A 15,064-nucleotide genomic window follows, 5' to 3' on the forward strand; every position below is an offset into this window, starting at 1 on the left:
AAAAAAAATCAGAAAAAAAAAAAAAAAGCAACCAACACAACAACAACCCGCTATCTATCGAAGAGACGCTTTCATTTCGAAATGGCTGATTTAAGTCACCCGTTTCCCAGGCTCGAAATTGGATTCGCTCCAGGCAAAAGCGCTACGGGCTCTTCTTCATGAGCATTGTTACGGTTACTCCGTGCCGGGGCAGAAGAATGAAACTTCCATTATTTTCGGTGTTATTTCTGTTTGTCCAGCCAGGGGAAGGAGGTGTTTGTTGGGGGTGGGGGTGGGGAGAGGGGGGGGTCCCACTCGCATATATTCGGAGCTGTCTCCCCTCCCCTGCCCGGGGCCATCCCCAGCGGCTCCCTGCAGTCCTCGCGCACCCCCATCCCCTCGAGCCGAGCCGAGCCGAGCCGAGCCGTGCAGTGCCGTGTCCAGCCGGGCCAAGCCGTGCCGAGGAGGGCGAAGATGCTCCGGTAGCACCGGCAGCCTCCCAGCCCACCGCCCCTCCCCGCTCTCCGCACCGAGGTAACCCCAACACAGCGACCGGAGGGGAGGGGGGGAGGTGGTTTTTTTTTGGCGGGGGGATTGTCCCCGCTAGGACGGGACGGGGGCGATGGGGGACCCCAAGCTCAGCCCGGCGGCGGCGCCTGCATCCCACCCGAGGGGATGCGCCGGCAGGTTGCAACCCTGCGCTGCATCCCCCCGGGCTGCCCCCACCCCCGGGCCGCCCCCCACCCCGCGCTTCCCAAAATCACAACCTCCAACCCGAAAGCAAAAGCGGGCCGGTGTCAGCGAACACGGCCGGGGAAGGGGGCGGCGGAGAGGAAGCAGTTAATTACCCGTGTCTGTTACCGGCCCGGGGGGGAGAGGAGACGAGATCCGCTTTTTTAATTTTTTTTTAATTATTTTTCGCTCCGCTACGCAACGGCCCCGCGTCGCATTCAAATGGCCACGTGACGAGGAAATAGCTGCTCGCCCGGGCCAATGCTGGCCCGCGCCCCTAGAGCTGCACGGATCCGCTAGCCACCGCCGCCGGGACCCGGCCGCGGCCCCGGGGGGGCGGTCAGGGGGTCGCGGGGCGGCATCACGCCTCCCTCCGCGCGGCACTCGCGGGGTTACCCCCCAAAAAAATCAAAAAAAGGAGGAAAAAAAAAGTGAAATCACCCCCCCCACACACTCCCCAGGCGGAGCGGGAGGCGGTGTGGTTGCGGGGGGGCGGGGGGGAAGGCAAGGACATGTCGTCAAGGCTTTATTTGAAAGCCCGCAGAGGGCTGCGATTGGACGCCTCCCGCGGACCGATCGGCGGCCGTGCTCGGCGGGGGGAGCCGGTGGGAGGGGAGAGCAGCCCCGCCGCCCCCCCGGCCCCATCCCCCGCCGCCCGCCCGCCTCCCGAGGCGGGAGCCATCACCATCATCATCATCATCATCATCATGGGAGGCGTTTAACGGCAGGGGGAAAGGGGAGGGAGGGAGGGAGGGAGGTAAGGCGAAATGAGGAGTCGTAATTAGCCAAAAGGAAAAGAAAAAAAATAAAAAAGAAAGAAAAAGAAAGAAAAAAAAAAGAAAAAAGGAAGAAAAAAGGAAGATAAAAAAGAAGAAAAAAAAGAAGAAAATAAAAAGAATAAGAAAGAAGAAAAGAATTAAAAAAAAGGAAAAAACAAAAAAAAGAGGAAAAAAGGAAGAAAAAAAAAAGAAGAAAAAAAAAATCCTCTCCAATGAATGGAGGGTGAGAGGGCCGACTCACCGTCGGGGCCCCGTCGGGGAGGTATTTCTGCCGCGGCCCCGCCGCCGGGGGCCGCCAGGCGCCCATGCCCCCCCGGATAAGGTGCACCGTGCGCTGCCGGCGCCCCCGCCGCCGCCGCCTGGCCCTGGCGCTGGCGCTGGGCTGGCGCATCTTCCGCGGGGTCGCCGCCGCGCTGCGCGGATGGGGGCCGCCGCGCCTCGCCCTCAGGCTCGTCCTGCGCAGGAGGCGCCGCGGGAGCCCCCGGCACGGGTAGGGACCGGGGAGCGCCGGGGGGCGGGGGGGGGGGGGGGCGCAGAAAAAAGGGGGGAGATCTGGGGTAGGTGGGGTTGCGGAGGGGACGGTGGCGGCCGCTGGGAGCGATCGGGCTGCACCGGGAGCACTGAGGTTTGCACGGTCCCGGCAGCATGCTCGGGGTTGTTTTCTCTTTTTTTTTCTTTCTCTTTTTTTTTTTTTTTTAATTTATTAATTTATTTATTTATTTTGAGCGCGGCAGGTTACTGACAACTCTCCACGACCTATTTCTGCCTCTTCTCTCCCCCCCGACCCCCGAGATATTTTCTTTTCTGCTTCTCTGCGCTGCTCTCAAACCAAAATAGCCCCACCGCCCCTCGCAGACTGTTCCTAGCGAACGAGGAACATAAACTATTGCCCTGAAGAGAGAAAATGGCCACTGCTTCCCGAGCGTGTTTTACTTTTCACTGCTGCGGCCGACAGGGAGATACACCGGCCTGTTCTGCCTGCCCTCGCTGTTACATAAATACCCACAATAAGGGGTGGAAAGGGTAATTAAAACTCACGCTCGCAGGACCTCCGGAGACACCCGGAGCTCGGGTGCTGCGAGAGGAAGGCTTTTTCCTGATTTCGGCATGCAAAACTGGGCTGCTGAGGATCTGCGCAGCGCAGCTTGGGCCTCCATCATTGTGTACAATCACAGACATAATGAAAAATAAAGCGATTGTTAAGTTTGGTGAGCATTTAAGGGTTGTTTTGTAATATCCTCGCAGAGGAACACACACCCTTCTCTAACCGAGAACACAGCCTGGGGCTATGCAGAAAGACAGAGGGAGAAGAGAAGGAAAGTGGAAATAATTGCCTGAAAATACCTACGAAAAAAAAAAAGGAGATTTTCCTTTTTTTTTTTTTTTTTCTTAAAGGCAAACAACAAAAATAAACCCTTCAAGCTATTAGACTCGAGGTGTGGGGACAAAACAATTCACACTGTGTCTGCTCCAAGCTCCTGTTAAATCACTCTCGGCGCTTTCTGACGATCAAGTGTGGTGATAGTAAATTAAAAAAAAAATCAGAATCAATTTCTAGTTTTCTTTTTAACCCTAAAATGCCTAGTTTCTTGCATTTTTAGTAGGCCTAATTTCTGATTTTTTTCACGAAATAGATGAAAAAGAAACCACAAACTCTGGCTGACCCTGAAAAGCACGAATGTCGAGTGTAAAACATAAATATGCAAGGTGCTGTTTATCTCACAGTAAATGCGAGGTAGAAAGGACAAAATATATATATTAATAACTAAAAAAAAAAAAAAAACAACTTCAAGGATCAAGCAGTGTGGCATCTGTTTTTTTCTTTTTTCGTCTTTTACTTTTATTTTTTTTCTACACTTGCCATAAACTCTACTTCTTTCTTTCTTTCTTTCTTTCTTTCTTTCTTTCTTTCTTTCTTTCTTTCTTTCTTTCTTTCTTTCTTTCTTTCTTTCTTTCTTTCTTTCTTTCTTTCTTTCTTTCTTTCTTTCTTTCTTTCTTTCTTTCTTTCTTTCTTTCTTTCTTTCTTTCTTTCTTTCTTCTTTTTGTTTCTCTTGAGGGAGATCAAGGTCTCCTAAAATGCTAGTTAGGTCTAGAATAGTCACTGAACTTTATTGAAAAGCAGATTCCAAAGCATACAAGGGGAGCTAAGACAAGGGTATGTGTTTTTCAAAGACGAGATTTTCACTTTTCTTTAATCCCGGTGATTCCAACATATAAAGTAATAGTATTACAGTCACTTAAGGAGCACATAAGCATTTTGGCGGCTTGGAGACAGTGAACACCTAGCACACAGTCCTCGGGAACTTTCTTTGCAGGAAGATGGTGGCTTCATATTCGGATAAGATGGAAATATATTTCAGGGGGAAAATAAGTTCGGGTTTATAAAAAGTTTTTTTTTTTTTTAATCTTTTTATAAAAGTTTATAAAAAGTTTGTGTTTCATAAGTAATCGATTTAAAACTAGCCTCCTTTTACCCTTATTTTCTATTTAGAGAGTCGGTTCCTCTTCTCTAGGATTGTTCAAAATAAAATTGCTTAATTAGATAGATAGAACACAGCAAGCTTTAACATTTCCCGGGCAGTAGGGGAGAGAGAGAGAGAGCTCCTTTAGTTGAAGCAGTGTCGAAGGAGCTGCTTCTGACCCCCGAGTGTGTCCGATGCAGGGACCTGCACTATGTAGGTCCTTAGGAACACAGCTAAGTGTATGCACCCTGTCAGAAAATTGTCCTCGCAGTGACCTATTTTTCTTGGAAAAATCGACACCTATTTCTTAAGACAGTGTAAAAAGATTGTGCCTGTTTGCTTTGCTTTTGTGTGTGCGGGTGTGTACTTATTTATTTGTCTTTGCTTTGTTATTTGTTTTTTAATGATGGGAATGTTTTACATGACAGATACCTAATTACTTTTTGTAGACTGTGAGATGGTTACGTGAAGCTATTAGTTTATTTCACTTTCTGATGACTCCATATCTCAAAATGGAGGAATGAAGGACAGATTTTTTTTATTTTTTTTTTTATTTTTTTGGGGTGGGGGGGGTCTGTATAAGAAACATATGCATAAGGATATTTTCACATCATCTAGGGCAGAGGATCACATTTAGAAATATGCTGTGCCTAAGTTTACATCAATTGGAAAATTAATTACGAATCAATTACAAATTGGAAAACAGCAAAAAAAAGTTTACTTTCACATGTATTTCTTTGTCGGTGGTGTTTTTGATGTTTTTCATCTCATCTTTTATGAACAAAAATCCTCTGTTGAACAACTTCTCAAGGTCTAAAATTAAGGTGTTAGATTTTATTGCTCTTACCCAATATGTGCATATATTCCGAGATTTTAACTGGAGAAGTGGAAGAATACTGTTCAACCATTTCTATTCTTCAGCTTGGTTTCATTTTTAGCATAGATCTGAACAAACTTTTTTTTTTTGTTCAGTTTTATTTTTATTTTTAATTTTTTTCCTTATTGTAAATCAGGTTACTTCCATGCATTCTTTCCATCGCATTCCCACTCCTGCCTTTCTTGTACTTTTTTTCGCCTATTTACAGGTGAGAGAATGCCAGTGTTGTGTTCTTTATAGTTTGTCTTTTTATGGCTTTTGAGTAACCCGTAAACTTATTAACAAAATACTTGTTAGAGCATAAAATAATTAAAGTAAATGTTTGGAAGTACGTGGCTTTTGTGTGTTAGTGTGTGCTGTTGTTATCGATTTTGTTTGGCTTTTATTTGGTTTGTTTTCAGCGACGATGGTGTTTTTTTCCGCTAAAAGAGAAAAAATTAAGCTTGGTTAACTTTCAACAGGGCATAAGATGGCTGCTTTTGGTAGCTGAAAATTACTTTCTCCGTGTTGTTTGCTATTATCAAAACATCTCAGAACAATTCTCAGGATTCCCATAGCATGGTATGGAAATGAATCTGTTTTCAGTGTCGAAGATCTGTATTGCTGAGCAATGGCTTTAAAAAGAAATAGGGGGAGAAATGGAAGGTAGGGAGACTATTTAATGTAGGTAGATCTGTTAATCCCCTTCAGGAACATATTTCTGCAGTAACATTATTTTGGGTGGCTTATTTGGGGGTGGCCTCTCCTCCCTTTCCCCAAGATGTAAGCACAATGCAAGAGTCGTTTTCAAAATACATTCACCCAGACTCAGAGATTATTTCCTTCACTTCGGAAATGACAGTATGTTGTAGTGTTTTGATTAATTTGAGGTCATTTGTTGGTACCAGAATTGTGCAAAAGAGGATTTACATTTGTGGGAGAAACATCATATGATTTTAGTAATAGCAGTTGCAACCATGTAATTTTTATGGTCTAGAAGCTTGATGAGATCATTTGGAGGGTCAGTATCGTTAGCACGGGGCCGTATTTGATGTTTGACATAAACCTGCAATTTCGCAGATTTTAGTAGTTTTATCAGACGACGCAGAGATGCATACAGGCCGTCTGACTCCCCCAGCAATTTCTTCACTTACAAATACATTGGTGTGCGAGCATAGATGCTTTAAACTTAAATATTCGCGGAAAGACACGCATGCAAGATATTTTATACACAAACACGAGTAATTAAAATCCATTATCAGCAGCATTTCTCAGAAATCGAGATCACCCAACGGCAACATGCAGCCCAGCTGTGCCTCAGTGTGGACTTAAAATGTGAAGGCACTTGACAGGTGTAACCGAGGTTTTGTTTGTTTGTTTGCTTGCTTGCTTTTTTGCTGCCCCCTGAATTTGTCTTTTCATGCCTGTGCCACAAAATGGCAGAGAGCAGGCGTCAGGGCGGCACGTTGCCTGTGAATGGGGGATACTTTCCTCTTAATTTCTTTGGCCTCATGGACTTAAAGAAAAAGAAAAAGAAAAAGAAAAAGAAAAAGAAAAAGAAAAGAAAAAGAAAAAGAAAAGAAAAGAAAAAGAAAAAGAAAAAGAAAAAGAAAAAGAAAAAGAAAAAGAAAAAGAAAAAGAAAAAGGAAAAGAAAAAGAAAAAAAGGAAAAAAAAGAAAAAGAAAAAGAAAACACTTTTAAACCATGTTGGTGGATTTCTTTCTTATTTTATTTCTGTATCGTGTGGCTGCCAGCCCCTGCACCGTGCGCTGCGGCCCCGGTGTGGAAATTTCCACGATCCCCTGCGTGGCCCGAGATGGGGGTAATTCGATGCTTATTTCTCTGCGTCCATGCGCGGACGTTGGCCTGTAAGGAGGTAAAATCTCGGTTTTTTTTTCGCCAAAAACCCACATTGTGCCCGGGCGGAGTGGCCGGGTTAGTGCCGAGGGGAACAGAGGTGTTACTGCGTGGCGGGCACCGGTGGTCGCACGGTTTTTCTGCGACCAAAAAGAGGAGATTAGGGAACTGACATTGAGAAAAAGAAAAAAAAAAAAAAAAAAAAAAAAAAAAAAGAGCTTCTTTAATCTGTTTTCTGTGTTTACCCATTTCTCTGGAGTATACCCCTGCCAGACCTCGGCGGCAGCTCGGGGTCTCCCCACTCCCCGCGGGGCTCTGCGTGGAGGTGGGAGCCTTGTCTTGCATCTCCTCCTTCATCTCCCTTCCACGCGTGTCCGCCCGCGGTCTGGAGGGGCTCCGGGGCGCCTTGAGGCTCCCCCCCGACGGCGGGGTCTCTTGCGGGAGTGAGGTGTGGGGTCCCGGGAGCCCCTTTGCAGGAGCGTCTTTGTCCGGCAGGGACAAAGGGGAGGGAGGAAGGCGGGTTGAGTCAGGTGCTTATTTTTTGGGGTCTGCTCTGCAGCCGGGAGATGCCGGTCCCCAGCCGCTGGCTGAGGGGCTGTAGCAGCGCCCCGTCCCGTCAGGGTCCCGCCGCGGGTCTCCCTCCCCACGGACGCTTTTGCGGAGGCCGGGGCGAAGCAGTCCCCTTCTGCCGGGTGCCACTAGATGGATCACGGACTTCCTGCGGGGGCACGGAGCTCTTCCTCATCCGGGCTGCCCGCTCCCTGCCGGCGGCGGGGCGGAGGGGAAGACCCCAGACCCACGCTACCTAGGGGCTCGGGGCAGGGCACCCCTTTTCCCCTACCCGGAGGCAGAAGACAAACCCAGCCGTCGCTCAGTGGCCTCCCTCCGCCCCGTCGGGTCTCCTCCTCCGTGTCCCACGCCGGATAGCCGCGGCGTTATCCCACCTGCCCGAGCCGGGGAGGGGGGTCGGAGAAACCTTTTACCGAAGGGGGACCCGACCCCCACCCGTGCCACCAGTCCCCCGCGGGCTCACCCGCAGCAGCCAGGGGCTGCACCTCCCGTGCTGCTCGCCAACCCCCCCCCCCCCCACCCCCGACACCGCCCCGGGGCCCGGGAGGGGGCCCTGGCTGGGGTCCTGGGGTAGGGGGGAGGAAGGAGGAGGAGGAAGAAGAGGAGGAGGAGGAAGGAGGAGGAGGAGGAGGAATAGCTGAGACTCGAGGGTGGACATCCAGGGGCGCGGGTTGTGCTATCTCCGGCGGCAGCGATGGAGGGGCCCCCGCGGGGCAGCCCCCCGGGGACCGCCTGTGCAGTGCCGCCGCCCGCGGGGACCTGGCGGAGGTGCGGGCGCTGCTGGAGGCGGGCGCGGACCCCAACGGGACCAACTCCTTCGGGAGGACCCCGCTGCAGGTAGGGAGCCCGGGGCGGGACGGGGGGCGCTGGGCGGGGGCACTGCCGCCGCTTTACCCACCCCCGGGGCCGCGGGCGGAGGGGCCGCGGGGTGAAGGCTCCGCACCGCTCCGCACCGCTCTGCACCGCGCCCGCCCGACGGCTCGCCACTGCGGGAGGCTGCGGGAGGGTTAGAGGGCGCCGCCGGAGGCAAACGAATTGTGCCAGAGGGTATCTGAAAAGAGAAGTGGGACCGCCAAATCCGCTTCCGAACGGGTTCGGGGAGTTGGCTGCACTTTGATCAACTCTCTCTCTCTATATATATTTTTTCACTCAAGTATAGCCTTTTTCCACAAAGAAATCGAACAGGGATCTTATGCTAGTATTTCTGTGCGAAAGAACGGCACAGGAGACCCCGCAGAAATTGTCACAGAGTAGAAATTGTAACTTGCAACGAGGTACTCTTAATAGTCACTATTATTAGTATTGTTAATATTCAATATTAATCAGTGGAAGAAATATGAACTGATAGATAGAAGCACCACTGTGTAGTGGAGTGGCTTTCCATGGATTTTGAGAGATAGAAGTGTATTATAGACACATTTAAGCTGATTTTTTTTTTAAATGCTCACTGAGTAATTAATACACTGTGATTTAAACTGCAGCTGTGTATTTCGTGCTGAGGTTTTCTCGAATTATCGTTTAAGCTGATATATTTAATGTTTCACCAGGTAAGCTGAACGGCCATTTTGGTCTTTGCACTTCATATGTGAAAGGAAATATTTTTTCTAAAATAAGTTGCAGATGGAAAGAGATAATAACCACCGAGAGAGTAATTCGTTTTGTTTTTATTCTAGGTTCAAAGTCCAGGAGAAAAAGGTCTCCTTTCTTGTTTTGTTTGTTAATTTTATCTTTTTGTTTCACCTCATTTCAGAGTGAGACCGAGTTGTTTCCCTTACAGTAACTTTTCAAAATGGCTGCCAGACTGATATGTGAATTCTGTCTTTGTGAAAAACTACAAACAGAAAATTATAAATAATGACAATCGTAAGCATTTTCGCTCTTGTATTGTAAACAAACCAAAAATTAGTCTTCCATAACCGGACTATTTTCAGAAAGAAAATAGTAAAAGAACCTGTTGTCTCAAGATATTTTCTACAGTGTTAAAATTCAATTTACAGAGGTTAAAATTCCATTGAAATCCACAAGGAAAATGCATGAAGTAAAACTCCAAGTGACTTTTTTTGTTTGTTTCCTTGTTTGTTTGCTTGCTTGTTTGCTTAGTGGTGCACGATCAAACCTTTCCAGAAGTTTCTGCTTTGCCTTCAGCTGCAGAGTCATTTTAGCAGCAGAGTAATGTGAGTTAGCCCTGTGTACCTCCTGGCTTCCTTCCTAGAAGAAGCACACATTTAGCTAGAGCTGAAAGGGAGCAAAGACGCAGGCAGCCAAATCAGGGCCAAGAAGTGCCAAATCAGGCTGAGAGCCGCCCAGCCCAGCTGCAGTCGTGTTTAATGGGCTGTGGAGCTGCGCTTTTCATTAGTATATTAGTAACATTTCTGACGAGTAAATGTATATGCAATTTATGTTATTTGTCATTTATGTTATATGCCATTTTTTCCGTGATGTTATATATATAATATTGTTATATTAATATAATTACATTTTTTGTACAGTTATTACAATAATGTAATTATTACATTGTTATGCTATATTCTCTTCTCTTCTCTTCTCTTCTCTTCTCTTCTCTTCTCTTCTCTTCTCTTCTCTTCTCTTCTCTTCTCTTCTCTTCTCTTCTCTTCTCTTCTCTTCTCTTCTCTTCTCTTCTCTTTTCTCTTCCTCTTCTCTTCCTCTTCTCTTCTCTTCTCTTCCTCTTCTCTTTTCCTTTTGTCTTTTCCTTTCTTTTTCTCTTTTCAATGTGGACCAGAATATATAGACATGCAATACATAGTCTGGGAATCATGCATATCATATCCCTCATTTTATCTCTGCAAGTAGCGGTGTGCGCTTATGCAGGCCACGGCAGCACACAGCCGATAAAGGAAAGTGCAGCCTCAGCCCCGCAGCCCCGGGGACTGCGGTGGTTTCGCACCCGATGGGCGGCTGAACTTCATCGCAGCCGCTCTCTCACTCCCCTTCCTCAAAGGGAGGGGGGGGAGAAGAAATTATGATGGGGAAGAAAAGGGGTCAGGGGTTGAGATAAGGATAATTTAATCATCCTTATTATCCTCTGCATGCCCGTCCATGCCCCCTCCCCACCTCCTGCCCACCCCCGCCTGCTGCCCGGGGCGGGGGTCTCGGCGGCCGTCCTCCCGACGGGGCGCCCGCTGACGCCGTGTCTCCCTCGCTCCCTCCCCGCAGGTGATGATGCTGGGCAGCCCGCGGGTGGCCGAGCTGCTGCTGCAGCGCGGCGCCGACCCCAACCGCCCCGACCCGCGCACCGGCTGCCTCCCCGCGCACGACGCGGCCCGCGCCGGCTTCCTGGACACGCTGGCGGCGCTGCACCGCGCCGGGGCGCGCCTCGACCTCCCCGACGGCCGCGGCCGCCTCCCCCTCGACGTGGCGGCGGGGGCCCCCACGGGCCCGTGGGGCGCTTCCTGCGACGGCCCCCGGACGACCCCCAGGAGGGGGACGCCGGGCGCTGACCGCCGAGACCCCGCCGACGGGAGCCGGCCCCTTCCCCTCCTGCAGACGGCGAGGGAAAGGGGATGTGCGCGTGGGTGTGAAATTCGGCGTTTTGCCCCCCACCGCCCAGTTCGTGTCGTTCGGGCACGTTTGGCTTTGCCGCTTTGCTCGCTGCCCTCCTGGATCTCTCTCTCCCGCTGCAAGGATCTCTCTCTCCCGCGCGGTTTCGAGGCAGAGATCATTTTATGCGTCGTCGCACGTCCCCCTTAGGGCTTTGTAGTTCCGCTGCCCCTTCGTGTTTCTTTTTTACAACCCTTCGAAACAGTGAACACTTTGGCCACCCCGTTTTACAAATTTAATTCGTGCTCAGTTCTTCTTCCCCTACCTCCCTGCTCAACTTCACACCTACTGAAATTAGAATCAGGGAGCTACTACGATATATAAATGTATAAATCTATATCAATATACAAATTTATCCAGGGAAATCTCTCCCTGTGTGAAATCAATCGGTAATCGCTTACATAAGCCAATGCAGTTGACCAATATGCATCGTTTTAACGTTTGGAAATACTCCCTTGGTTCAGAAGTTCTTGGTAACAAGACCCGTGTTTTTAAGACAGCTTGCGGGGTCTCCAGTTGAGATATTTGGAAACGAAAATAGAAGACTCTGCTCCCTTGTAAACCTGAATCTCTTCCCACACATTGTCTCTGTTTGCGGTGTGTTTCTTTTATTATTATTTTTTATTGCTGTTGTTGTTTTTCTACAAGATTTCCATCCTCTACCCGGTGTTCATATGATTTACATGTGACGAGTTCCCTGTTACTTTTCAACGGCAAAATATCAAAGAGGTTGCCTTAATAAAAACAATCATTGTGTTCAACTATTAAAAGGTCCTGTCTACAGCACTGCTCAGTATTGGTCGGTGTTATTTATTTCAACTTCGTTCGTCTCTCACACGTTTTGTTACTGTGCGTAGAGATGCACATACGCACAGCACACAAGCACGTCCAATACAGAGGGCTTATTTGCAGAGCTGTGATTTTCCCACACACGCTTATGCTCGGGTTGAAAACATTCGTGAAACTTGGCAACTGCCTTGTTTAAAAGAAGGCTTGCAGCACGACGGGAAAGCTCAGCTACACCTCATACCTTCTCACGATTTTTTGATCTTTTTACAAGCGGAAGATTTTGTTCATTTCCTGCTGTAGAACACACACTGTAGCATCAGGCGCCATGGGCGCATCTCATGCCTGAAGGCTGTTTTATCCCGATTCCCCAAGATGCGGGAGCACTTCTCTTACCCATATGTAGGAGCCTGTACTTGGCTCACGGCAATGATCGTGGGACGCAGAGATGCGCAAGAAACCCCCTTCATTTTCATTCTGGCTTAGCAAGAAACGGCTTAGCTTTCCATCGCTCATTTCTTTACAAAATAAGTAAATAAATAAATAAATAACCAACCCCTCTCCTCTTAAAAAACAAACAAACAAACAAAAAACAACAAAACGGGGTGGGTTGGTGGGTTGTCCAATCTCTCTGGGGGCCGAGCCCCCGCCGTGCCCACGGGGTTTCCACGCAGCCGCTGCCCACTCGTGGGATCCGTTTCTCCCACAGACCTCAGCCCCGGAGCTGCCGAAACGCAAAATTTCGCTGGGAAGATATTTCGGTGGAGGAAAGGGCGGGCGGGTTTGAGGACGGAGCTGGGCTGCGGGGCGGCAGGGAGAAGTCCCCGCCAGAGGGATGCGCCGAGTGGAGGCTGCCGCCGGGGAAGGAACATTAGGACCGGTGCAAATCCTGGAAAAAAAGGGTATTTTTTGCAGCCGCCCTCTCTCCAGGTCTCTGGTCTTACATACACGAAACAACATTCACAACTTTTCCTTCTTTCCTTCTTTCCTTCTTTCTTTCTTTCTTTCTTTCTTTCTTTCTTTCTTTCTTTCTTTCTTTCTTTCTTTCTTTCTTTCTTTCTTTCTTTCTTTCTTTCTTTCTTTCTTTCTTTCTTTCTTTCTTCTTTCTTTCTTTCTTTCTTTCTTTCTTTCTTCTTTCTTTCTTTCTTTCTTTCTTTCTTTCTTTCTTTCTCTTCTTTCTTTCTTTCTTTCTTTCTTTCTTTCTTTCTTTCTTTCTTTCTTTCTTTCTTTCTTTCTTTCTTTCTTTCTTTCTTTCTTTCTTTCTTTCTTTCTTTCTTTCTTTCTTTCTTTCTTTCTTTCTTTCTTTCTTTCTTTCTTTCTTTCTTTCTTTCTTTCTTTCTTTCTTTCTTTCTTTCTTTCTTTCTTTCTTTCTTTCTTTCTTTCTTTCTTTCTTCTTTCTTTCTTCTTTCTTTCTTTCTTTCTTTCTTTCTTTCTTTCTTTCCTTTTTCCTTCCTTCCTTCCTTCCTTCCTTCCTTCCTTCCTTCCTTCCTTCCTTCCTTCCTTCCTTCCTTCCTTCCTTCCTTCCTTCCTTCCTTCCTTCCTTCCTTCCTTCCTTCCCCTTTTTCTTTCCTTCTTTCTTTCCTTTCTTTCTTTTTTTTTTTTTTTCCTATATCACCATAAAATATCTGTGGAAAGGCAAAAAAAGTTTCTCTAGAAAGGTAAGCCCATCACATTGAGGTAAGAATTTTGTGCTGCTTTTCTTCCTGCCGTAAATGATCCCCTCCCTCTTTGGCTGGGAGCCAGCACCACTATACTTTGCAAAACGCGTTTTCAATTGCGCATGAACTTAAGCATCTAAATAATTTTACTAGATGTTTTCCATTGTAGCTGCGAGGGTAAAGCTCTTATTTTTAATAAAAAACAGCAAGTTATCCATCAGGCAGATGGATAGTTAGAAAAAAAAACAAAAACAACAAAAAAAAAGATTTTTCTGTTATAAATTCCAGATATTTACTCCATGAGAACATGACTTCTAAGTTGTGCAACAGGCATCCCCCTTAAATTCACCTACATTTACCAAAATGCATTGTGTCTAAGTGTCCGTAGGCTTTGCACATTGTGTTCACAGTCTCTGAGTGCTCCACAGAGGTGAAAAACAAAAATAATTTTAGGAAAGAAAGTCATCGCCTGACCTTGCCTGGGCTAAAGGTTTGGAAATGTGCTAATGCCAGTGCCTACTAAAATAGAAACTAATCCTCAAGTACCATGACTCTCAAGAGGAAAATGGAGATCCACAGAGCCCTCACAGAAGAAAGTGAGGAATTTGGAGATGAGTCAGGTAAGCCACAGTCCAAGGAACCTGGTGGGAGAGAGAGGACCTCTGAAGACATCAGTACCTTACAATACCTCCAGTGGGTAATGACAGGTGACCTTTTCGAACCTTAATGATTCTGTGACTCTGTAATTCTGTAATCTACTCAGCAGTTCTAGGTTTCTGTTTTTTGCTCTGGATTTTTTTTTTTTTTTTTTTAGTCATGCCATTTTTCAGTCATGTCTCAATCAATCCTAACACTGCTCTCACACTCACTGGAACAACTCACCATTTCTTTCTTTCTTTCTTTCTTTCTTTCTTGCTTGCTTGCTTGCTTGCTTTCTCTCTTGCTTTTCTGCTTTCTTGCTTTCTTGCTTTCTCTCCCCTCTCCTTCCTTCCTTCCTTCCTTCCTTCCTTCCTTCCTTCCTTCCTTCCTTCCTTCCTTCCTTCCTTCCTTCCTTCCTTCCTTCCTTCCTTCCTTCCTTCCTTCCTTCCTTCCTTCCTTCCTTCCTTCCTTCCTTCCTTCCTTCCTTCCTTCCTTCCTTCCTTCCTTCCTTCCTTCCTTCCTTCCTTCCTTCCTTCCTTCCTTCCTTCCTTCCTTCCTTCCTTCCTTCCTTCCTTCCCAAACATGCAACAAAAAGAGGTAGAAATACTTAAAGATACAATGAGAACAGAAGTCAAGGCAAAAGACTTCTGCAGAAAAGAGAACAGAGGACAAATTTCTCTGCACTTCTCTCTCTTTGTTACTGTGTACTCATAAGCATGTGCATGCCTTTGGTAGAAACACATGCTAACATTTTTTTATTTTTTTTTTCTGTGCTGGAAAAAGCCTAGGAACGGGAAGTGAAATGAGAGGTTGTCCTTGGGAGTTGAAAACCAAGAACTTGCCATGAGAGGCACCAAGTTGCCTCACAGAAAGGTACACTGGCTTATTCCACTAGACTAAGCAGTGCTCCTGGCAGCAAGTGTAAACTCAGGACTGAAGGTGGGCTGTGAGAAGCCCTGCTTCTATCTTCTGGCTTCAGCCAGGGGCTGTGCAACCAGGGAGAGGGTTTCCACAAAGGACCAAAGGGGAAAAGACACCTAGAGTTCAGCTGGCACAGTCAGCAGGGGCCATGGTTTTAGAAATACCCTATATCCTACCACCAAACTACATAGTTCATGCTGCCATTGATGTGGTCACTCATCTCAGGAAGCAGCCTCCTACATGTGTTTCCTGAACAAAGACATTGCT

The 15,064-nt window shown here is 47.3% G+C and overlaps 1 protein-coding gene and 1 long non-coding RNA gene across 2 annotated transcripts; both read left to right on the forward strand.

Annotated features, from left to right (window-relative positions):
- The first annotated feature begins 1,183 nt into the window (after positions 1-1,183).
- On the forward strand, positions 1,184-5,649 carry LOC136789152 (uncharacterized). Its single transcript, XR_010827988.1, has 2 exons — positions 1,184-1,980; positions 2,225-5,649. It is a non-coding gene; the product is annotated as an uncharacterized lncRNA (long non-coding RNA).
- Positions 5,650-6,624: 975 nt separating this feature from the next.
- LOC136789118 (cyclin-dependent kinase inhibitor 2A-like) lies at positions 6,625-10,835 on the forward strand. Its single transcript, XM_066988864.1, is given in 4 exon segments — positions 6,625-6,684; positions 7,593-8,072; positions 10,410-10,611; positions 10,614-10,835. Coding segments are annotated over 4 exon segments (822 nt in total). The 3' UTR covers positions 10,694-10,835.
- Positions 10,836-15,064: the final 4,229 nt, after the last annotated feature.

Source organism: Anser cygnoides, chromosome Z, assembly GCF_040182565.1.
Source record: "Anser cygnoides isolate HZ-2024a breed goose chromosome Z, Taihu_goose_T2T_genome, whole genome shotgun sequence".
Taxonomy (NCBI): domain Eukaryota; kingdom Metazoa; phylum Chordata; class Aves; order Anseriformes; family Anatidae; genus Anser; species Anser cygnoides.